Source organism: Globicephala melas, chromosome 7, assembly GCF_963455315.2.
Source record: "Globicephala melas chromosome 7, mGloMel1.2, whole genome shotgun sequence".
Classification (NCBI taxonomy): domain Eukaryota; kingdom Metazoa; phylum Chordata; class Mammalia; order Artiodactyla; family Delphinidae; genus Globicephala; species Globicephala melas.
In genome coordinates this window covers 48436180-48460644 of record NC_083320.1, presented here as the reverse complement: position 1 = coordinate 48460644, position 24465 = coordinate 48436180, and the positions used below count along the sequence as shown (strand labels likewise).

The 24465-nt window shown below is 34.6% G+C and overlaps 1 protein-coding gene across 1 annotated transcript in view; it reads left to right on the top strand.

Moving 5' to 3' along the window:
• ZNF804A (zinc finger protein 804A) overlaps nucleotides 1-22687 on the top strand; it is a 318173-nt gene extending 295486 nt beyond the window's left edge. Inside the window, exons 3-4 of the mRNA XM_030850238.2 lie at nucleotides 15253-15383; nucleotides 17698-22687. Coding sequence (XP_030706098.1) covers nucleotides 15253-15383; nucleotides 17698-20941 — 3375 coding nt within the window. The 3' untranslated portion in view covers nucleotides 20942-22687. The remainder of the gene's footprint in view (nucleotides 1-15252; nucleotides 15384-17697) is intronic.
• The last annotated feature ends 1778 nt before the right edge of the window (nucleotides 22688-24465 follow it).

Here is a 24465-nt window from a genome sequence, read left to right as displayed (position 1 = left end):
GCCTTTTCCAGCTTTAAGAAGCTGCCTTCATTCTTTGGCTCATAACCCCTTCCCTCATCTTCAAAGTCAGCAACAGTATAGCATCTTTAAATTTCTCCCTTTCTCTCTCTCTCTCTCTCTCCCCCTCCCTCTCTGTTACTTCTGCTTCTGTCATCACATCTCCTCTGACTCTGACTCTCCTGCTCCCTCTTTAATTTATAAGGATGCTTGTGATCACATCTGGCCCTACCTGGCTGATCCAGGAACATATCCTCCCAGCCAGGGTCCTTAGGTTAAGGACATTTGCAAAGTCCCTTTGCCATGCAAGGTAATATATTTGCAACTTCTGGGGATTAAGACATAAACACTTTAGGGGAACCAGTTTTCTTTCTATCACATATACCTTTGCTTAGAACTCTAAGAGAGTTATATCAATAGGTTTTATCTAGTATTAAGATTAGCAGACTTTAGAAAGACAGTTCTTTACTAAAATCACTAAATTTAAACAGTTTCACGTGTTATAATTAAAGAGAAACTTAGTAGAAAACTATAGAAATTTACTTTATTGAATGAACTTTGTTTACCTAGTATAATTCATGTTTCTAATAAACAGCTCTTCACAGTTTTTCCATCATGGCACAAAATTGGGTTACAAACAGAATGCAAATTCCCACTCTTTTGTTTGAATTTAAAGTGAATTTTTTTTTAAAGATTTTTTTGATGTGGATCATTTTTAAAGTCTTTATTGAATTTGCTACAATACTGCTTCTGTTTCACGTTTCGGTTTTTTGGCTGCAAGGCATGTGGGATCTTAGCTCCCCAACCAGGGATTGAACCCTCACCCCCTGCATTGGAAGGCGAGGTCTTAACCACTAGACTGCCAGGGAAGTCCCTAAAGTGAATATTTTTAAATAGATACCCAATAAAAGAGGTCAGATTAACATCGGAATCATAAAAATAAAGATAAAAAAATCACTTGCCTTTGTTCTATAACTGAGCAAGTTTACAGCTAATTTTAGTTTTTGGAGGTGAAATGTCATCACCGTTTTTTTTCATACTTATAATTCTATAATTTGAAAATTTTATATGATAATTCCTTTGGAAAATGCTCAAACTGATTAAAATATAAACTGCTATCTTTTAATTAGAGATTTTTAGAACTCATCTGTGAACAATTAAATACTGTTCTATCACCACAAGTCTGTTTTCAACAGAAAACATCAGTGAAGTAATACTGGCTCAATCCCAGATGGTTTCATTAAGAAAATGTAGCAAAACTACCAGCTAAATTAAGATGAAAAATTAAATGCTTTATAGGTAGTTACTGAGAGCATTTATTTATTTATAATGATTTATACGGATAGGCAACAGAAAATATTATATGCATTTTAAAAATAATTTTATTTTTAATGTCTTAGAATCTACCTGTATGGATCATTGCTGCAAAAATATATATAAGAATCAAATTGACAAATGAAATATGATGTTGATTTTCTAAAATATAAGGTATAAAGTGCATTCTAAAATGTCTTCCAGCCCTCAGAAATTATTTAGTATCTGTATGTTACACAAGTGAAATGCATCATATTTATTAATAAGGCATATTTATTTACACATTAAACTGGCTTAAATCAAAATGTTTCTGATATTTATTTCTTTACACAATTATGCCTCTTGATTAATTAGCATTTTTGAAAAAGAGGTTTTTTTGTCTAGGCTTACAAGATAAAGTAGCCTCTGAGTCAGTGAATTCACTCTCAAGTGGGATGTGTATACAATACATAAGCTTCTACCTTTTAACTTTTGGGTTAGAATAAGGAAGAGAAAGAAACCGATATTTACTGAGTAGAAGGAAGTATATGTGCTTTAAATCATTGTTTTCTTCCCCATTTTACAAATGGGGGAAGGATCACTAAGGGTCACACAGACAGCAAATGGTGGAGTCAAATTTCATCTCTTGAAGTGTTCCCAAATTCATAATTTGTCCATTATAAACACTGTCTTCCTATAGGTTTAATTTTAATGACATAAGTTTTTAGTGGAAACTAATGTCAACATATTACCATGGAGTGTAGAATTTGGGAAATTTTCTGGATATACCTTCAATTCCAGTTTTATTCGGGATAGTAATATACAAAAATACTGAAAATCTAGCCTCCTGGAGATATCCCACATATTCCTGAGGACAAAGTGGCAGGAAAGAAAGTCCCTAAAATATGTCTGTAGCTCTTAGGAGTCTTCTGAAAACCACTAAGAAATATCTATAGTTATTAGGTTACATACTATTATAGACATTTTAAATTACACTGGCCATAGGCCAGTAAAAAGCAATTCTTTGGAAGGCACGATACTTATTTATTAAAAAGAGAGAAAGAAAACAATGTAGTAGTTTTAATGTTAATGATTTTAAATAGATCAGATTCAACTAAATGTGTAAGCCAAAAACATTTTTATTTTATGTCTATTATTACTTTCTCACATCTTTTGCCCCTCATACCTCTACATTCTCCCAACTGGCAATTTTGCTTGAGGGTCTCAAAACTAACTCGTTTTGTTTTAACTAATTAAAGAAAATCTTGGGTAAAATGCTGATTATATTAGAAAATATGAGAAAAATCAATGCATATTTTAATTTTTAAGGTGAAACTCACATAACATAAAATTCACCATAGTAAAGTGAGTCGTTCAGTGGCATTTAATACATTCACAATGTTGTGAAACTACCATCTCTATCTAGCTCCACAACATTTTCATCACCCAGAAAGAGACCCCATACCCTTTATAGAGTCACTCCCCATTTCTCCCTACACGAACCCAAAGCCACTCTGCTTTCTATATCTACTAATTTTGCTATTCTAAATATTTCATATAAATGGAATCATACAATATGTGACCTTTTATGTCTGGCTTATTTCACTTAGCGTAATATTTTTGAAGTACATCTATGTTGCACATTCCTTTTCATGGCTGAATAATATTCCATTGTATGGATATACCATAATTTGTCCATTTATTATTGATGGACACTTGGATTGTTTTCATCTTTGGGCTATTGCAAATAGTGCTTCTATGTTCATTTGTGTACAAGTATTTGTTTGAATATTTGTTTTCAAACACTTTGGGTGTATACCTAGGAATGGAATTGCTAGGTTATATGGTAGTTATATGTTTAATTTTTGAGCATCTGCCAAACTATGTTCAATAACAGCTGTCCATTTTACATTGCCAACAGCTATTAACATGAGTTCCAAGTTCTCCATATCCTTGCCAACATATGTTATTTTCCTTTAAAAAAATTAGCCATCCTAGTAAGTATGAAATGGCATCTTATTGTACTAAGCATACTTTCTTGTCCTTGTTTGCCATTTGTATATCTTCTTTGGAGAAATGTCTGTTCAAACATTTTGTCCATTTTAAAAATTTGGTTGTTGAAATTTTACAGTTATTACAAAATATTGGCTGTATGTGTTGTACAATACATCTTTGAGCCTATCTTACACCCAATAGTTTGTGCCTTCCATTCCCCGTACCCTATATCGCCCCTCCACTGCTCCCCACTGGTAACCACTAATTTGTTCTCTATATCTATTAGTCTTCTTTTTTGTTATATTCACTAGTTTGTTGTATTTTTAGATTCCACATATAATTGGATACTTGACCCTTATAAGATATTTTATTTGCAGATATTTTATCCTATACTGTAGGTTATCTTTTCACTTACTCTGATGCACACAATTATTTAATTTTAATGAATTCCCATTTATCTATTTTTTTTCTTTTGTTGCTCATGCTTTTGGTGTCATATGCAAAAACCATTGCCAAATCTGTGGTTGTGAAGATTTAGCCCTATGATTCCCTTCAGAGTTTTGTAGATTTAGCTTTTCTATTTAGTTTTTGATCCATATTGAACTAATTTTTATTAGTGTTGGGTGTCTGACATTCTTTTGCAAACTTAGCTTTTGTTGTATTGAAAACTCTGCCCTGATATACCTTTGTGCCTTACCCTTCATGTAGTTATTGTTATAAATTACATTTTTGTACATTGTATGCACAATGCATAGATTTATAATGATACATTTACGTTTTAAATCACATAGGAGTAAAAGAGGAGCTACAAAGTAAAATACAGTAATACTGACTTTTATATTTACCTATGGAGTTACCTTTACCAGTGCACTTTATTTCTTTGTATGGCTTCAGGTTACTCTCAAGAGTCCTTTAATTTTAGCCTGAAGGGCTCCCTTTAGCATTTCTTATAAGACAAGTCTACTGGCAACAACTCCTTTAGCTTTTGTTTATTTGGTAATATCTTAATTTTACTCTTTGTTTCTGAAATATAGTTTTGCCAGTTATAGTATTCTTGATTGACAGTTTGTTTTTTCCCCAGTTAGGTAGGAAAGACAAGGGTGAATTAAAGTGCCACAAAGCTCTCCTACTGTGTTTAAGTCATCTTTACCTTGATTCAGCAATTGCTTGGTTGCTATAAACGGTTGGTTATTTTCCGGAGTTTTGACAAGTTGATTCTGATAATTTTTACTTATTTTTTTGTTTCTGTGGAGGGTCAGGTTCTTGGAACTCTCTACTCTGTCATTTTCACTGACATCACACAATAATAGTTTCTAAACATTTGATATCTTCATGTAGCCATGTAACTTTAGATTCCCAACATCACATTCCTGTAATGTTTCTTCTGATGATCTAATTGTGGCCAGTGCTCATTTCTGGTTTCATAGATCCCTCTCCTTCAGACTCCCCAAGCTGATTTCATCCCAAATGCTCAAATATCACATTTATGTTTGCTCTTCTGGCTCTTGGCTGCCTGTGTCAAGATCTCCATGTTCTCAAGGTGTGAAGCAGAATTCCAGCAGCCTCCAGGATGAAGGTCTGCATCATCACCATGCCCAGCTCTGGTCTCAGTGCCTAGAGGACACAGCATACCTTGACTTGGCCCTTCCTGCCACATGTGCATCTCTGAATGATTATTCAACATTAGAATTCACTTAGAAAGTTATCGGCCAGCATCACACACCAGGTTTTTTTCTCTCCAGCAGGAGTTCTTACGTTCCCACAGCAGTTCAGGGGCTCTTTCCCTTGGCATTTCAAGTTACAATTTAGTTGCCAAGAGACGAGATCACATGGATGGATGTGGGAGCCACTGTGGCTTAGAAGTTTGTCTTATCTCACAAATAGGAGCAATTATATCTTGCAAAATGTTCTGTGGGTATAACTTCTATGGTCCTGGCAAGGGACAAACGTAGTTTGCACTCAAGGAAGTCACCAGTTAGGGCTTCCCACCAAGTATTAATAAATCCTTCACACTCTTCCCAACCCAAATGCAGTTTGCGAAAGAGGAGTTATTTTCAATCATAAGCAAAATTGCCTAATAACACAACTAATATTCCATCTTTATTACATGCCTAAGAAACAGCTGTAAGTTACACCAAGTTTAAATTACTCTATAGAGAAGATGTTTACTAACCCATTACTCATTATTTCATTACATATACATGATAAATCATTCATAATTACATATATAAAGATAATTTTGAGAGAGAAAAAGAATATATCTATTTCTATATAATGTGATATTATATTTCTCATAGACTTTGACTACTATTGTCCCTATATATTATTTTCCCACTATACTTATGCCAAAAAGATGATTAAAATATTAACCAACCCACAATCATTCCATGTCGTTAAAGATCATGTGTGAAAAAATTCACCAGATTATTTTATCCTTTTGTATTGGCTATAAGGATTTACTTATACATGCTTAGAGAGCTTGGAAGTATTTGGAACAGTCTAGTTATTTATTAGGCCATAAATATGAATGTGTGATAGGAAGAGCCATACAATGGTAATTTTTGTTTCAGTTTTAAAATATATCTAATTTTTATATTTCAAATTGAAATTTAAAAATCTCTTCTCAAAGTAAAACATGCTAGTGAGAAAAAAATGGCAAAATACCATATAATGGAAAACGAAAGTATAATTCTTCTGATTTTTACCTTACGAAGAGAAATATTCATTGACATTTGTGTATTTTCTAGCATTTTTAGTCTATTTCTATAGATGCAGATACATTTAATTATATTATAAAGTTATTAGCATGCTATTTTTAAAACTAGCATTATAATACAACAATATTCCTAATATTTTAAACTCTTAGCATTATTGGTAGTAGCTGCATAGTATTTTCTTATAAAATTGAACCATAATTCTTAACTATTCTTCACTTTAGGCCACTCAAGTTGTTTGTATATTTTTTAAAATAAAAGTGTCAATATTTCTTAGACTCAAGTTTCCATTGCTTTCCCTGTATACCAAAGATCTTAGTGAGATTTTTGTTAGCAAACTTTCAAAGCTTCCTATTGTATGAGGAAGTTAATCACTGCCATCCTGTGCCAATTCAATTTGAGAAGCATTCATGAGCACTTAAAATGCATGAGACACTTCTCATCCAGCACTTAAGAAAATGAACTGAATGGTTGGAAAATCAGTTTTAGACATAACACATACAGATTGCAAAGACTTTTATATTAGAACTAGAATGAGATTTTTGTCCACAAAGAGAAACTTGAGTTAATGGAATCTAAAGAATGAGAGGCCTTGGGGAAAGATATTGTTCAGATCTGATATGCCATTAAGAGATTAGATGCTTTTAAAGCTGCCAAGAGAAAAGTCCAAATGATACACATTCATGATAGTAATGGGAAAAGAAATTTAAAAAAGAATCTTCCACAGATTCACTCAGCATAAAGCCATTGATTAAATAATGACTAGAAGGAAATTACACATTGAAGTGTGATACCATTCACTTGAATAACAACCTTCCCTGAAGAAATATATTTGCTAACATTCTAATAGAACCCAGTGCATATTGTCTTCCAAGAGAGTTAAATTGATTCAAGAAATAGAGATGGTGATTTAGTTGTAATTCTTTGAAGGTATTGCTCTATGTAAGATAGAAAGCATACTTAGATTTTTCAAAAATCACTGAAAGCAATTCTTGATAGAAACAACTATTGGGAATTTAAAGGAAATTTTTAGCCTGTGGAAACAGTAATAGTGAGTAACATATTAACTTACTAAGATATATGAAAATAGGAACAGAAGTATTGGACCAATTCAAAGGAGTAATGGATTTACTTGTAGTAGAGAAAACATTTAAGAAGGTAATTATTATTAATGTTCTAAATACATATTTTATTTAGTAAAAACTAACTCCATCTTAAAAGATGACATTGAAAGCATCAATCTTAGGATGCAAAAACTAGAAGGGACTTTATACATCATCAGCATCTTCATCTGAGGAAACAAAGGTCTAAGAATTTGATATTAATTATCCAGTCACACATCTAGTAAGTAGGTATATAAGCCAAGATTACATTCAGCAGCAAATAAAAGTAAACTCAGATAAAGTTGGCTTTTATTTATTTTTTTCCAAACTACATAGGTAATCAGTCCTAGAATAATGCAGTAATTCAATGATGCTATTGGGAATGGGGATCTTTTCATTTTTTGCTCTGCTATCTTTAGCATCTAGGCCTTCTCTGCCAAGCTGACAACCTTACGATTGAAAGATGGTTGCTTCCCACCTAAGACTCCCAATTACACATGGGTAAGAAATGAAAAACATGGTTAAAAAAACATAAAGAATTTTTCTTTAATGAGGTTTATTTTTTTGTAGGCATATCCTCATCAGAGGCACCTGCTTACAATTCAATTAGTGAGGCCTGTGTCACATATCCACTCTTATTACAGGGAGGCTGAAATTTTTATCATTTTAATTGAATATCTTCTTGCCCGCCCCACCTCCCCCCAAACTGGAATTCTACTAATGAATTAGAAGGATGTAATTGATAATGTGAAGGCAATTTGCATTGTTCAACACAAACATCATAACTAGATACCCATCTTCTGGTGAAAACCTGTATTAATCAGAGTTCTCCAGAGAAACAGAGATAATAGAATATTTATTTATCTATTTATCTGTCTATCAATCTGTCTATCTCTCTATCTGTTGACTTGTTTTCAAGAATTGGCTCACACGTTGTAGGAGCTGACAAGTTCAAAATCTGCAGGGCAGACTGCCAGTTTGGAAACCCAAGAAAGAGTTGATGTTGCAGTCTCAAGTCCAAAGGCTGTCTGGAGGTATAATTCTTTTTTCCTGGGGGACTTGTCTCATCTGTTAAGGCCTTCAACAGATTGAATGAGGCCCACCCACATTATGGAGAGTAATCTGCTTTACTAGGATTTAAGGAGTAAACCTGCTTACTCATCTGATTTAGTCTCATCTAAAAATGATCTTAGATGAGATTAGCATCTAAAATCTACTGATTTAAATATTAGTCTCATCTAAAAAATTCCTTTACAGTGACCTGTAGTCTGGTGTTTGACCAAATATCTGGGTATTGTGGCCTAGGCAAGTTGACACATACAGTTGACCATTATAAGTCTGTCTCTTATCAGTTTGCCATGCATAGATATCTCCTTAAACTATACTCGATCTCCAAAAAAAGACAACAACAGGCAATATGCTTCCTAACATGATACAACTATCCTCTATACAACTGAAAATGCACTGACTTGCTCCCCAGAAAAGGATACAAAGTTGTTGCGTGATGTTCACTCTTCTCCTTGATATCCTGTCACTTAAATACTATGATGTAAATTCAACACATCGTATATGATAAGAGAATAAGAGACGAAAGAAAATATATATATATTTTTTTTCATAATTAAATGAGGAAGAAATACCCATGACAATTACAGTTCTCATTTCTATAACTAGTCGTGGTTATAGTTGGTATTTATAACTGCTTTATTCCGCTACTCATTCCCTTTGCCCTCAGCAAGCACCTTATCTGGTCATGGTTCTTTCCATGATGGAGTGACTCAAACCTTCATTCCTGAGGGGTCTGGGCCATTAGTAATACTGCTTGAATTGGGTGTAGTGTTTCCATCGACTTTAATCACAGGGCATGATAACTCTAAGAGACACCAAAGGGATCTCCTGTATTCCAGACATAATCTTCCTTACCTCCACTGTGGCTACCAGTTCATTGTTTCCTTGGTAATCAGAATCAATTATCTCATCTAGCACAGTACCTCCCTTCATTGCCTGTTGATACAGTGGCATAAGAAGCCCAAAGCAGCAAGGTAGCAGATATAACTTCCGACTCAGTGGAATACTTGATGTGTCTCCTGGTGGAATTGTTCTGCAATTTGGAACTAAGACTTCTAGTTCAGAAAAGCATAAGGTTGTGGGTACAGAAAGCAAAAATTTTGCTAGTGGACCACTAGGGGTAATACTGAGTGGTGCCACCTCAATTTCCACCCCTGTATGTTTGAACCCTTCAATCCTGGTTATGAGAAAAATAGCATCATATACTGGACACTAATTCAGAGCATATACAGCCTCCTAGAGAACATTGCTCCAGCCCTGCTAGGTATTGCCACCTAGTTGGAGATATAACTGAGTCTTCCAAAGGTCATTCTACCATTCTATCAAACCAGCTACTTCAGGACGATGGAGAACATGGTAAGACCAGTGAATTCCATGAGAATGGGCCCATTTCCACATTTTTATTTTTTTGCTGTGAAGTGAGTTCCTTGATCAGAACAATGATCATAAATGTGGAGTATCATGATGGTAGAAATGGCATTGGGTAAGTCCATAGATTGTAGTTTTGATAGAATTGTTGCATGAAGGGAAGGTAAGTTCACATCCAGAGTAAAGGTCTATTGCAGGAAGAACAAAACACTGCCTTTTTTTTTTTTTTTCAAGGAAGCTGTCCATCGTAATCAACCTGCCACCAGGCAATGGCTGATCACACCTGGGAATGGTGTCATATTGGGGGCTCAGTGTTGATTTCTGTTGCTGGCAGATTGGGCACTCAGAGAGTAGTCCTGGCTGACAATCAATAGGAAGCTGCAGCTCTCAATCCTACAACCAGAAGGAAATAAACTCTACCAACAACCTTAGGGAGCTTGTGAGATGATTTTTTCCAAGACAAGCCTCCAGATGAGAAAACGTCCTGGCTAACACCTTGACTGGGCAAAGAACAGGCATACTGACTTACAGAAAATGTGAGATAATAATGTGTGCTGTTGAAAGCTGCTAAGTTTATGGTAATTTGTTAAACAGAAATAGAAAATAAGCCTAATAGAAAAACTTACCTAATCACTCTATTTGAAATTGCTATCCCTCCCCTTACTTCCTGCACCCTCAGCTTAAATTCATTTCATCCACAGCACTTTTCACTACCTACTATACTATACAACTTATTTACATGTTTTAATGTCCATTTCTCTCAACTATGGTGAAAATTTCGTGAAACAAACAGAGATTTTTCCTCCTTTGTCACAGATATATCAACTGTGCTTAGAATAACAGCTGACAAGTAATGGACACTCAAGGAGTACTGGCTGAAAGACAAATGAAAATCTGTATCACATCCCAATAAGCCTGTCCTAAAGAGTTAGAAAGCTTGAATAACATATAGAAGAGTAAATATAGGATAAGTCACAGGAAGTGTTCCTGGAAATCCTGATTCCAGTCCGGTTCTACCACTTGTACGCAACTCTGAACAAGTCTAAAACTTGCTTAACTTCAGTTTTGTCATCTCTGAGTATGGATGATAATGCTAGACCTGTTTGCTCACATGCTTATTTTCAGAGTCAAAGTAATGTATATAATATTGCTTAATAAATTTTAAGGAACAATATTAATTCTAAATGAAGAAATACAGGTGGCCAATATATATGTAAAAATATTTCTGCTTCCTAGTAAACAAATGAATTATAGGCAAAACATTAATGATATATCACGTATTGACTGCCAATTAAACAAATTTAGTAGGGATGCTACCCAATATTGTGTATATTCCCAATATACTGTTGCGAAGAGTGAAATGATGGTATAAAGCTATGAATAGCAGTTTGGAAAACATCAAAAAAGTGCATGTTTATCTTTTATTCTAGCAGTTTTTCTTGTAGGAACCTGCCTTTTGGGTGTAATTAGACTAGACAGGTGTACAATATATAGATATAAGAATGTTCATAAAAGTTTTGTTTGCAATTGTAAAACAATGTAATTTACCTAAATGTTTAAACACAAACTGATGTGTTATTTAAATGGTATCTTTCTCTCTCTCTCTCTTTTTCTCTATCTCTCTTTCTCACATTGAATAAACCTTTGCCACTGTCTTAACACCACCATTAACCTGAGACTAGGATCATTATAACTTTCCCAACCATCCAACTCAATGGGTTTTCCTGAGACCGTATCTGAGGATTAGTGACCTGTGTTGCCCTTGTGACATTCTGTTTCTCTATAGACTAAGAGAAGTAAATCAGTGGGAAAGTAGAGTAGACCCTATGAAATGGTATCATAACCAAATAATATTGATTCTTTGTTTTTTCATTCCTTATTGCATATTTTCAAAGTGTACATTGAATTATATGTGAGCGTACATTATAATTTGTTTTGTAATGCAGTAGCTAGGCCACACAATTTCCTTTTAACATACTTTTAATTTTCTAATTCTTGCTGTCATTCTTGTCTTGACATTTATCACTAAGGATTTCTTTTGAGTGATTCTCAGTAAATTGTTGAGGAAGCTTTTGAAATAGCATTGATATTTCCATAAGCCTCACAGGTATTATCTTGTATATTCATTTGTGTGGAACTTAAGTTTTCTTTCCATTTGGCATTCTCAAAAGAATTTACTTGGTTTCTATTTTTTGCCTTTCAAAATTACTCTACTTGATATAAAATATGATGTAGGACTTTATTTTTCTGCAGAAAAATGCAAGAAAGTATATAAAGACTGATAAATTTTATCCTAAAACTGACCAGAGTATTTGACCAGGCTTATAACCTCTGCAACTAAATAGTCCCTAAATGTTAGTCAAGTTTATTTACCTTGGTATCCGGAAGTCTGTCACTGAGATAAGAAAATTATGTGTACATAGAGGGAGATTGAGATCAACAGAAACACTTGAATGTAGTTTGGTGCTCCTTGACAACCTCTACAAGACTAAAACAACATTTGCATTCTTCACGTTGCTGTATACCTGAAACTAACACAACATTGTAAGTTGACTATACTCCAATAAAATTTTAAAAAAATAAATAAATGTACACAGTTCCCTAAATCATCATTTAGGGGCTGATTCCAGCCATATCAATCACTCGGTTATATCACAGATAATACACTACTGGCATTTGACAATTGACAGACTCCTTGCTTTTTAACTATTATGTCAGTGGAAATGGATTAGGTCAAATCATAATGGTTAATTTGAAACAGTAAATAGTGAAATTCTTGGCGTTTCATATACTTGCTTTAGAAAAGCTTAGCTTTTTGTTAGAAGCACTGTACTTTTAACTTGCATATATATGCATATTTATATAATAGAAATTAACATTTATTCTAAAAATTTTATTAAAAATAGTCAAGTCTCTCTTTCTTGATTGTTGTCTCCAGTTACCCAAAGAATCTAGTAGGAAAAAAAATTATGTCTGCTTCTTAAAATATCACTATTTATAAATAGAATTTTTAAAAAATCTTTGAATGTTAGTTCTTTTATTGGTATTGCAACTTTCTTGCTTTATTTTACTTGGCACTTTGATTCTTTTAAATGTTTATTTTAGAGAACTAATCTTCTACTTTCTTTCAAATCCTCTGTTAGCATCTTCCTCCTAACCCAAACCCTCTCTTGATTGAATATCTTTTTCTTACAGTGGCAGGTGGTATTTCTCAGTAAAGGTAATGCATATCCTTTAGGTCACTCAATTATGCGCATCCAATAAATCACTAATTTTACTTTTCCTCTCCACTGCAACTCCCTTAGAAAAGGCTTTTATTGTTTCTTACCTGGTTCATTGTGATATTCTATTTATTGGTTGCTTTGTCTTTAATCTTGTTCTATGGCAAAGTTTCATGCATACTGATGCCAAAAGAATCTTAATAAAATAAAAGTCCTACTGTGGCACTGCATTGTTTAACTCCTTCAATGTTTCCTACAGTCACATTTAGTCATATGATAGACAGGGTTCCCCATGATTTGGTTGGACCCCATAATTCATCAATTCTCCTTACTTCCACAAATACACTCTGCTCTAGCCATCCTTCTTTACATCGTGTATTTTTCTTTTAGAGTATGCATGCTTTTATTTCTATGTTTATACAAAAGAGTTTTCTTTTCCCCCAAATATCCTCTCACTTCCAACATCCAACCCTTCTTCTTCATGCTCTTTTATATCCTTTAAGACCCAGATCAGATGTGACTTTCCCCAGGTAGCCTACCTGGGGATTGTTGGGGCAACCCTGTTCTGTCCTCGTATGGCACAATAAGAATATCTCAACCACTGATTGCCATTATCTCTTCCTGTGTGTCTTTTCTCCCTATTTTTGTAAAATGCATATAAACATACACTCACACACACTTGCCCACACATATAGTCACAGACACAGAAACACACACCAGATAAAAGTAAAAACATTTTCTTTACTCTTTGAAAAATATCCCAGCCATTTACCAGAATGACCATTGCTGGTGATCAATAAATTGTTGAATGAGTCTTGATATGACTTCAAGATTTTAGGAAATACAGATGACCAAGACTATGAATATTTAAAATCTAGAATTAAAACTTTCTTGCCATAGTACCTCTAATTCTACATATTTTAATAACAAATAATTTAATATGTATTATAAAATTGTAGCTACATTTGTTATGATGCAATGATATATGTCAAAGTTTTACTTTCTATGAAATACTAGTACAATTTAGCTATTTATGACGTGGGTTATCTTTTATTTAAATTCAACTCTAAATAAACTCCTTCACAAATATGTCAATGTAAATGATCTCAAAATATCTTTGTGCTATGTTAAAATAAATATTCTAGAGTAATCTCATACATATATATGCATATATATGTATATATACCTTATATAAATCCCATTAATTAAAGTATTAGAGATTATTTGAAGTTTAAGTTATGGTTCTATGTAGGAGAAATTGAGCAGACACAATCTAGGTTGACCAAGAATCTAATATTATTTCATTAGCATGACTTTTTTTTTTGGCCGCACTGCACAGCTTGTGGGATCTTAGTTCCCTGACCAGATATTGAACCCGAGCCCTTGGCAGTGAAAGCATAGAGTCCTAACCACTGGACGACCAGGGAATTCCCTAGCATAACTATTTTTGAAGTAGGAAAATAATTTGGAGGATCTAAGTGATTCTACGTAAATCAACAAATATTTACTGAGTAGGTCTTTTATAGATCAGGCATTGTTCTAAGACGCTGGCATACATCAGTGTATATACATAAGGCATTTATTAAGATTTTGTTCAACCACTTCATAAAAATGTGATTAGTATATGTTTTATTCTCGTAAAGCCCTATTCTAAGACTGATGTATCACGATTGCATAACAACATGAGCTCCATGAGAAAAAAACAGTACTTTAATCATTTTTAAGACTATATACTGTCTCTGTGAAAGACTATAGTGAAAATATTTGGGGCATGGGACCACTTTGGGGTATCTTAAATCATGCTACATACATGGCTATTTATCAATTCTATTCAAGTTGACATGTTCTTTTGCTGGCCTTCAGCCCCCAAACTGAGCTCCTTTGATACAGAAGAAACATATGCTCAATATAAAAAGAATTTACACAAAGACACTTAATTTTCTTCCCAGATCTTGAATTACTTGGGAAATATGCCTGGTATTTGAGGGGAGGGATTATTTTAAATCACATTAGTAGAGGGTATTTGCCTTATGGATTAACATAAGACATTTACTCTTAAAAAATATGAAAAGGATCAGACACCTTTCTAATATAGAGCACATCAAAATATGATGGAATTTATTATATATAACTGAAATACACAAGCTTAATTGAATTTATTTAAAAATTAGGGGTTTATAAGACTCCAACACTTCGTCTAAATTAGGCAGAGAAACTTGGCAGGAAATAATCAATAAGTAAAGAAGAAATTTTTCCTTTCCAATTTACCAGGGTATAGGTATATCTTTTGATACAGTGTAATAACATGTTTTGGCATTTTTTACAAGCCAAAAGTGCAAGAAAATATTTTCTTAGAAGTGGATGGTCACAAATGCTGTGTTTTCCTTAGATGAGATCAAAGATGATGTACTGGAAAATTCCAACAACAACAATAGTAACTTTGACATTGCCATAGACCTAAATACTGTTAATTACTTTTGTATTTTTTAATAGAGACTCAAAGAACTAAAACAAAGGGAATTTGCTCGAAATGTAGCATCTAAATCCAGGAAAGATGAAAGAAAACAGGAAAAGGCACTCCAACGCCTGCACAAGCTGGCCGAGCTAAGAAAGGAAACTGTATGGTGAGTCTACAGTAAAATGTTAAGTTTTCTTAAAACATGACAACAACAAAAAAGGAACTGAATAAAGGGCACAAATCTATCTATTTCTGTACCCAGAATAAGATGCTCACATTTTCATGGCTTTCTGTGGGCAGTAAACAGTAAATTGAATTTGAGTTTTATGCAAACACCTGTTTAATGCACGTTTCAATAAAAAGCCAAATTACTATAATTTTAGTTTGTAAAACAATTAATTTTACATTATTCTTCTCTTTAAGCTATCTTAGTTGAATGCTATTCTATTTCTTGGTGAAATTCAAAGCATTTGATTGAAGAAGAGACCAAAGCACCACCTCGTAGACTTTGTTATAAATGGAGTTTTAGGAGGAACTTATTTTTCCATTGAAAATTTGGAGAACTTTTATTTGCAATGATCTTTAGAACACATATGGAGTGAAAAAGAGAGGTTCCTTGCTCCATATGTATTCTTAATATATAAAGGTCAGGAAGGCCCTATGCATGTCAGAGGTAGGTTGAAATTAGTTTCACTGTGAATGAACTCTAACTGGACTATTAAAACTTTACAACTCTTACACTTTGACCTGCTTCTAACAGAGAGCAGCTATAAGGTTATAAATCAGAACTTAAAAATTCAGGCCAGGGCAATGTTATGAAAAGACAGCCACCCTTAGGGTACCCCCCCCCATTAAATAGGCCTCTCTGATTATTGTTTAAAACAAAGCTATTTTATGCCAAATTTATTTTATACAGAATAATGTTAGGGGATATTGACATATCAAAACATTGTTTGAGGGCTTCCCTGGTGGCGCAGTGGTTGGGAGTCCGCCTGCCGATGCAGGGGACACGGGTTCGTGCCCCGGTCCGGGAGGATCCCACATGCCGCGGAGCGGCTGCGCCCGTGAGCCATGGCCGCTGAGCCTGCGCGTCCGGTGTGCTCCGCAACAGGAGAGGCCACAACAGTGAGAGGTCCGCGTACCACAAAAAAAAAAAAAAAAAACAAAAAACAAAAAACCCACAAAAAAAACCAAACAAAACATTGTTTGAGATGTCAGCTTTAGAAAAGTCAAAATAAAATTCAAATATATCTTGAATCCTATAGTGAACTGTTAATATCAAACATAACCTCTGTTGAATTATACCAACCAGATAGTTTTATTCTGTGTAGTAAAAAATGAAAAATTATATAAGTGCAAGTTTACATTTCATATTATCTCGGACCTGTGTAATTTAATTCATTTGTAAATGTAAAGTCTAATATATTAAGAGAAGTAGAGCTGATAATAAGATATGTACAAAAGAAGCAAAACTTCTTATCTAAATTACTTTTCTTAGCATACATAAATATTTCACATTACACTGCTCCCCAGACACATGATTTTCCCAGTAATCTGGTGCCTCTAATGAGGTGTAAATTAAGTAGTGTTGCTTCTTAATACCAAACAAGGTAATAAAACAGTCCACTGTGTTAGATATTGAAGAAATTATTCGATTAAAAAAATTTGGACAATTTATAACTTCTGAGAAACTAACTTTTTAGAAAAGCATGGAAAATTCTGCATAGCATAATTCTTTTGGGGTAAAGATGATACTTAGGTAGTTCTTTGTTTATGTGCTGGACAGTATCATTCTTTTAATAAGAGCTCACTATTTATGGTATACTGTAATTCCAAATAAATGGAAACCACATCGTAAGTATAGTCTTTTCCTATATTTACTCTATATAATGATATAATGGATAACTTCAGGATAATTTTTAAATATTAAGAACAGCCATTCCAAAAGACTCAGAGCTCTCATTGAGCATATCACCTGGCCTGTGGTAGATGCTCAGTGAACACTGGTTGAATTGAATTGTTGAACTGAATTCCCAGCCCTGCTTACATCATGACTGAGAGTTTTTCTTTAACTTCCTTCATATTCTCCATATAGGATCAATGGTGTTGAGTATTTGTGAATTAAAAGTAATTTTATTTTAGAGAGTTCCATATTCTAAAATGTCACTGAAGAGGCCATGGGGGTAAAAAAATTCTTGGTCTGGAAACACTGGCTGAGAGCATAGAAATGTCTTTGACCGTTGCTGTTAATAGCTATAAAAGTAACTTCAAGACATCATCTCCAAGTTATCCCAAACAATATCCAATAACTAAATTAAACTGTAGTTCTATGGAAGGCAATTGCACTACATGAAAGTAATTATCTTACAAAGATTTTAAAACCTGAAAAAAATCTTACGCTGACATTTCTAAGTTGTAAGTGTTTGAGTATTTTTCCTCAAGTGTCCTTTATGAAAACACACTTTTGTTTCTTTTTGTAGCGCTCCTGGAAGTGGTCCTATGTTCAAGTCAACAACTGTTACTGTGAGAGAAAATTGTAATGAAATTTCCCAAAGAGTTGTGGTGGATTCAGTTAATAACCAGGAAGATTTCAAATGTACTTTGATTCATAGCCAAGAGAATGCTAAAGGTGTTACCACTGTTGCTACAGATCCAGAAAGCGTGAAAAGTTATACCGCCAAAAAGAGCCAACTTGGAGATCAAGCCCAGGGGATTCACAGACACAAAATTGGCTTTTCTTTTGCATTTCCAAAGAAAGCATCCGTGAAGCTGGAGTCCTCAGCTGCAGCCTTCTCTGAATACAATGATGATGCCTCTGTGGAAAAAGGATTTAGCAGAAAAAGTAGATTTGTCCCCGGTGCTTGTCATCTTCAACTCTCTTCACCAACAGATGTGCTTTTGAGTTCTGAGGAGAAAGCTAATTCTTTTCATCCACCAGAAGGAAGGGGCACTGACAAAGAAACTGCTCAAACTCAAGAGATGAAAGAAGTTTCTAGTGAAAAAGATACATTACTATTACCTCCATTTTGCCAGTTTCAACTCCCTTCATCATCTGATGCAGATAATTGTCAAAATTCAGTCCCTTTGGCAGATCAAATTCCACTGGAAGATGTTATTATTAATGAAGACATACCTGTAAGTGGTAACACTTCTGACTTGCTAGGAAATAAATCCATAGTTCCTGATATGGCTAATGACTGCTTGTCTTTGCAAGCTACCATAGAAGAAAGTGTTAAGGACAATGATGCATCCACGACTGAAGCTGAATATAAAAATCACAGCCCTGACATGTTGGCCCCTTTAAATTCTGAAGAGGATAATATAACCCTACGTAAAAAAATGGATTTATATAAAAGACCATGTGAGCCATTTGTACCCGTACTTAACAAAGATGGATCCACAGTTCTTCAGTGGCCATCAGAAATGCTGATTTACACAACTACTCAACCATCAGTTTCCTATAGCTGTAATCCTCTCTGTTTTGACTTCAAGTCCACTAAATTAAACAACAATCTAGATAAAAATAAGCTGCCCTTAAATGATCTTTCTTCTCATCAGAAGGGAGAAGGCATTTGCAAGAGACCAGTTTTAGATTGCAAGGACGCATCTGTGACAGGACTTACTGATCATGAAATTGGAGGTAGCAGAAATGGATATACCCAAGTCACTCCTCTTTTTGCTGGTGATACGCTCTCCAATAGCTGTGATTCCGGAAAAAATGAGAGTATGAGTCAGAGGTATAAAAATATTTCCTGTAGGATCAGAAAAACAAAAAAATATACTTTTACTAAAAATCAGATAAAACAGGATGTTCTTGGTGGCAAATACAACAAAATAAGATTGAAAGATACTAACGAACTCTGGTTCCATAAAAGTGGAAGAAAGAAAAAAAGAAGAAAGTTATGTCACCATGATTATGGAAAGAAAACCAAAGAATCAGAAACGTATTTCAAAATGGAAAGAGAAAATAGTTACACTGATAAAACTAGGAAAAATCTACTGGAAACAATTTCAGAAAAACAGTATTTAGCTACAGAGCAATTATTAGACTCACAGCAATTACCTGATAAAAGGCCCAAATCAGCATCCATATACTTAAGTGAAAATGAAGAATTGTGTAAAACCCAGAACACTGAATACAATAATAATAAGAATATTATCAGTTCTAAAAACCACTGTAAAAAGAGCTCAGTTGTTTTCAATGGACAATCCAATTCAACAATGATACGTTCTGTGAAACATAATTTAACATACTCCAGAACTTACTGTAGTTGGAAAGCCAAAACGTCCAGCTGTAGTCAAGATCACAGATGCCTAGTTCTTCAAAATGAAATGAAATGCATGAGTCAGAACCAGGCAGTTAAAAGAGGTTATAATTCTCTCATTAATGAATCAGAAAGATGCCATCAAAAACGTAGACAACATTCATATTCTTATTCTTCAGATGAAAGTTTAGATCAACAGAATTATCTACCAGAAGAATTTTTGAGGCCACCCCATGCTTCTGCTCCTTGTAAACCTAAAAGGAAATGGAGGAGAAAAAGTAGATTCCACACCAGTTTTGAAGCTTTGGAACTCAAAGAGAAGACAGATTATCCTAGGAAAGGTAATTCTTTCTTACATCACCCGGATGAAATAATAAGTGAAGACAGAAAAGAGGAAATAAAACCACAAGAAACTGCAAATGTCAAAAGGAACTCAGAACAAATGGACCAAGTAGAAAATAAACTGTCTTTGCCCGCTAGCAGTCCCCTTCCTTCTGAAACCAGTGGTGAAACTGAGCAGGTCGTAATGGAGACCACTTCTGGTGAACTGTCAGAGATTTCCAATGAACCCACCACTTCAGTCTACATAGCTAGTGCCCCAACGAAAGAAGAAATGGACAGTACCTTGCTTGAACACAAAGAAAGAAGTGAGAATACAAATATTAATGAGAAGCAAATTCCTTTCAAGATGCCTAGTATTGAAAGGAACTTTAGACAGTCACAACCTAAATCATACCTTTGTCATTATGAACTGGCTGAGGCCCTTCCACAAGGAAAGTTGAATGAGGCGTCAACTGAGTGGCTGTGTTTTAATTCAGGAATCCTTAACGCACAACCACCATTACCATTCAAAGAAGCACATGTCAGTGGCCATACCTTTGTAACAACGGAGCAGATCCTGGCTCCGTTAGCTTTACCAGAACAAGCATTATTGATTCCAATAGAAAACCATGACAAGTTCAAAAATCTACCATGTGAAGTCTACCAGCACATCATTCCGCCAAGCATGCTGGCCAACAAGGTCAAATTCACTTTTCCTCCAGCTGCCCTCCCACCCCCTAGCACACCTCTGCAGCCTTTGCCTTTGCAGCAGCCCTTGTGTTCTACCTCTGTAACCGCTATCCACCATACTGTTTTGCAGCAGCATGCAGCAGCTGCTGCAGCCGCAGCAGCAGCTGCCGCTGCAGGAACCTTTAAAGTGCTTCAACCACACCAACAGTTTCTGTCCCAAGTCCCAGCTCTCACCAGAACATCGTTACCTCAGATCTCAGTAGGACAAGTAGGACCAAGGCTTTGTCCTGGGAATCAGCCAACTTTTGTTGCTTCTCCTCAGATGCCAATCATTCCAGCTTCAGTTCTTCATCCTAGCCATCTGGCTTTCTCACCTTTACCCCATGCACTCTTTCCTTCACTGCTGTCCCCCCACCCATCGGTCATCCCGCTGCAGCCCCTCTTCTAGTCATCACTATGAAAGGGAAAGAAAATATTCATGTGAAAACTATTGCTCTACATGTTAATGCTCATCTAAGTGGATAATTGCCTATTTAAATGGTGGAAATAAACTAGGCAAAATATGGCCTCATTGATATGAAATCATTTACTGTAGGTGTAATGATGCAAATAAATTCTTAAGTTTCTGATATATAATATTAGTAAGGCACTGAATAGTTTGAAAATCAATATAATATATGCTGTATATTAAAATGATGTCTTAAAAGTATGTATAATGTATATAAAATATATTTATAGTACTGTAATTTATGTTGTAAAGTATGCTCTTTGTTTTTTTTTAACCTTTGTGTATTTGCACCTATTTAATGTTTAGACAAAGCTGATGGCACTATGTTTTGTACCATGTTCCTTGAAACTGTAAATTCAGTGAAAAAAATCTCTCTTGCAATAAATTTTTGTTAAATATTTAAGTAAATCAAACCCTTGTTTTTAGTTGGTTTTCACTATTTTGAGACTGTATAGTAACAATAGATTTTGAATTTATACTGTTTCTTCTGTTTATTGACATCTCTGAACCTCAGAGGATCAGCAAAATATCTTTGGCGCTCTGTCAATACTTAAACTGTAATACTATCTTTCAGAATAAGTTTAAGTCCGTTTGCTTTTCTGTTTGTCATAATGTTGCTTATACTCAAAGTTTACTATATTTCATGAACACTTGGCCCTCTAGATAATAAACCATGGAAATTCTTGTTAAAGTAATGTTAGCATTTGGTGCGGTGGGGGGGGCGAATAACTACAAAACGTGCAAAGTATTTAGTGTTGTTCCGGGAACTATTAAACAGTACTAGTAGGTAAGAAATAGCAAGTAACCAATATAAGTTCTTATAACATTTTTGTATGTCAAAATTATCAAATGTATTGTGTTTATTTTCAATTGTTGCGGAGAATATACATATATAAGAATGTTGGCATGGATTAAGGAATAGGTTTAATTAATCACTAACCATTATATAACATCTTGGGAAGAATGGCATAAATACAATCTGGATATACTCTTAATTGAGAATCTGGAAGTGGGAAAGAGAGTGAATAAATAACTGTTCCTTCTGCAAATCTTTCTGGTAGTCATGTTTCTATCATATTTCCAAATCACGCAGGAACAATTAGAAAGTCTCCATCCATATCACCCTTCCAGATTCTGCTATATTTTTAATGACCACTGCATTCTTGTTCACTCAAGTGCTGCTTCTATGTGTACTAAAGAATATAATTATTTAATAGAAAACTAGGGAACATCACACTTCCCACAAGAGTTTCTAATGTGTACCTGCCTCAGTCCATGCCACTGGTTAAGACAAAGTCTGCATGCCTGGTGGAGAGGATTCAACTCACCATGTGCAAATGATAATGGATTATGGTAGCCTAGCAATGAATCCAGGCAAAAGAGAGGCCAACTGAGTCCTTCTAAAGGAAGAGCAACTTTTAAGTGATGCTGTATTGAAGAAATGCTTTTTCATAAGCTTACTGTAAGAACTGGGTTTCCCTAAAAATATTGAGCATAAGCATATATTCCCATAGCAGAATAATATATTGAATTCTATTGTAAGTAGAGTAACAGGGGGAAAATCTATGTTGTATACTTTCTTGATTATGTGCCATAATAATCATTGATTTAAAGGTTTTCCTGAAAAACGGTTGTGAAAGACTGCATGATTGACAAATAAGAAGAAAAATAATAAAAGAAGAAATTTTATTTCAAACACTAAGATAACATGTTCCAAAAATGGTAACTAGAATTGGAATGGGTGATTTTTCCCCAAGCAAAATATTTGAAACTATCTTTGAAGATAATATAGATGGGAATATCTACTGAGGAATGCTGACCCAGTTTTTTTTTTTTTTTCCAGTTTGTTTTTAATATCAGAGCAGGATTGTTTCTGCTGTTTAAAATCAAACCAAGTGTTTCACTTTAAAATATGCAGATTTTCCCTCTTTTTTTGTCATCTTCTGGCTATCATTCCACATGTTCACCTCTTACCTCTTCTTTTTACTCTTTAATTCCTTTTTCTCCTGATCTTTTCCTTCTTAATTTCACTGTATACATCATTTGTGTGTATCCTCTGCTTCTTTCTCCATGCTATCATTCCTTTTATTTTGTCTTCAATTCTGTTGCTCTCCTACATTTATTTTTGTTAAAATAATGCATTTAGGTATGCTTAACTTTTTAGTTGTAGCAGAATATACTTGCTTAGTAACTATATAATAGAAATTTCTAGAAAGTTTGAGGAGGAAAGTTCTCACCTAAGAGTAATTGAAACTCAACTTGGTAGATAAATTGATTGGTTTTTGTGGATACCAGTGGCTGGACAAGAAAAGAAAGTTAGCTGAGTATGTCGAAGCCATTTTTATTACAAACAATCCATTTAAATACTTGATATCTTTGGTAAGATATTGCTCACATAGTCTGGGCATCTGTTATAAGTTCGGGACTCAAAATCAATGTATGATGACACACTTGTTCATCTATTCTGATAACACCAACTCCAGAATCAAGGGAATCAGGCCAATGGGCTGAAGATCAATGATAAGCAGAGCAATTAGACAGGTAAGTCAGGGTGGACTCACCAAGCAATGAGGCTGTCAGAGGACCACCAGTCAAGCTCATATTAGTGGCAGCAGGAGTCAGGCCAGTGTAGCAGTCATACACTGGAAGTAGGTTTGGGGACGGCCAATGGCTTGTCCATAAATCCTGGAGCTAAAATCCCAGTCCCATCCAGATGTAAATTATTATACATTCTATATAATTGGGGAATTTAAATGGTTCTAACACTATCTCTTACCCACCATCTCTGGTCTGCTAGTTATAGGCATTGCTATAGATTTGTTATTGTAAATCTGAGTGGTTTGGAATATAGAATAAAACCTGAATGTAGAAAGTAACAAGTAACTACTGTAGCCAAGTAACAAAGGAACTCACATTGGATGACAGGAAGGAAACAAGGAAACTCATCTACTACTACTTCAACTTCTCTCTCTCTCTCTCTCTCTCTCTCCCACCCCCCCACCCCGTCTCTCTCTCATATATATATGTATATCCAAGTCCTTTCATGTGTTGAAGCCCTGTATAAACTGTCCACAGGACATCTCAATCTAGATATCCGCTATGTATTTTGAACCCAAAACTCAAATCTGTGATCTTTCTTTATAGGTACCACTGAAACCTATTATTTGTCCTTTGTTTCAAAGCTCTGTGAATATCATTATAATAACAAAAAAAAAATTTAAAAACTGTTCCAAGTCAGAAGCCAGGGTATTATGCCCACATAAAAATTAATCAATGAACCCATTTGGCTGCATTTCCTTAAGTTTTTCTCAGATATTTCTCACCAGTATACTCTATATAGTTCTAGTCCTAGTAGTTCATAATCTGAATTGCTGAGTTGCTGTTATAAATTAATGTCACTTTTCCCAATTTCCAATTCATACACTCTATCCTCCCCACTGCTGCCAGGGCTCCATTTTTTAAAT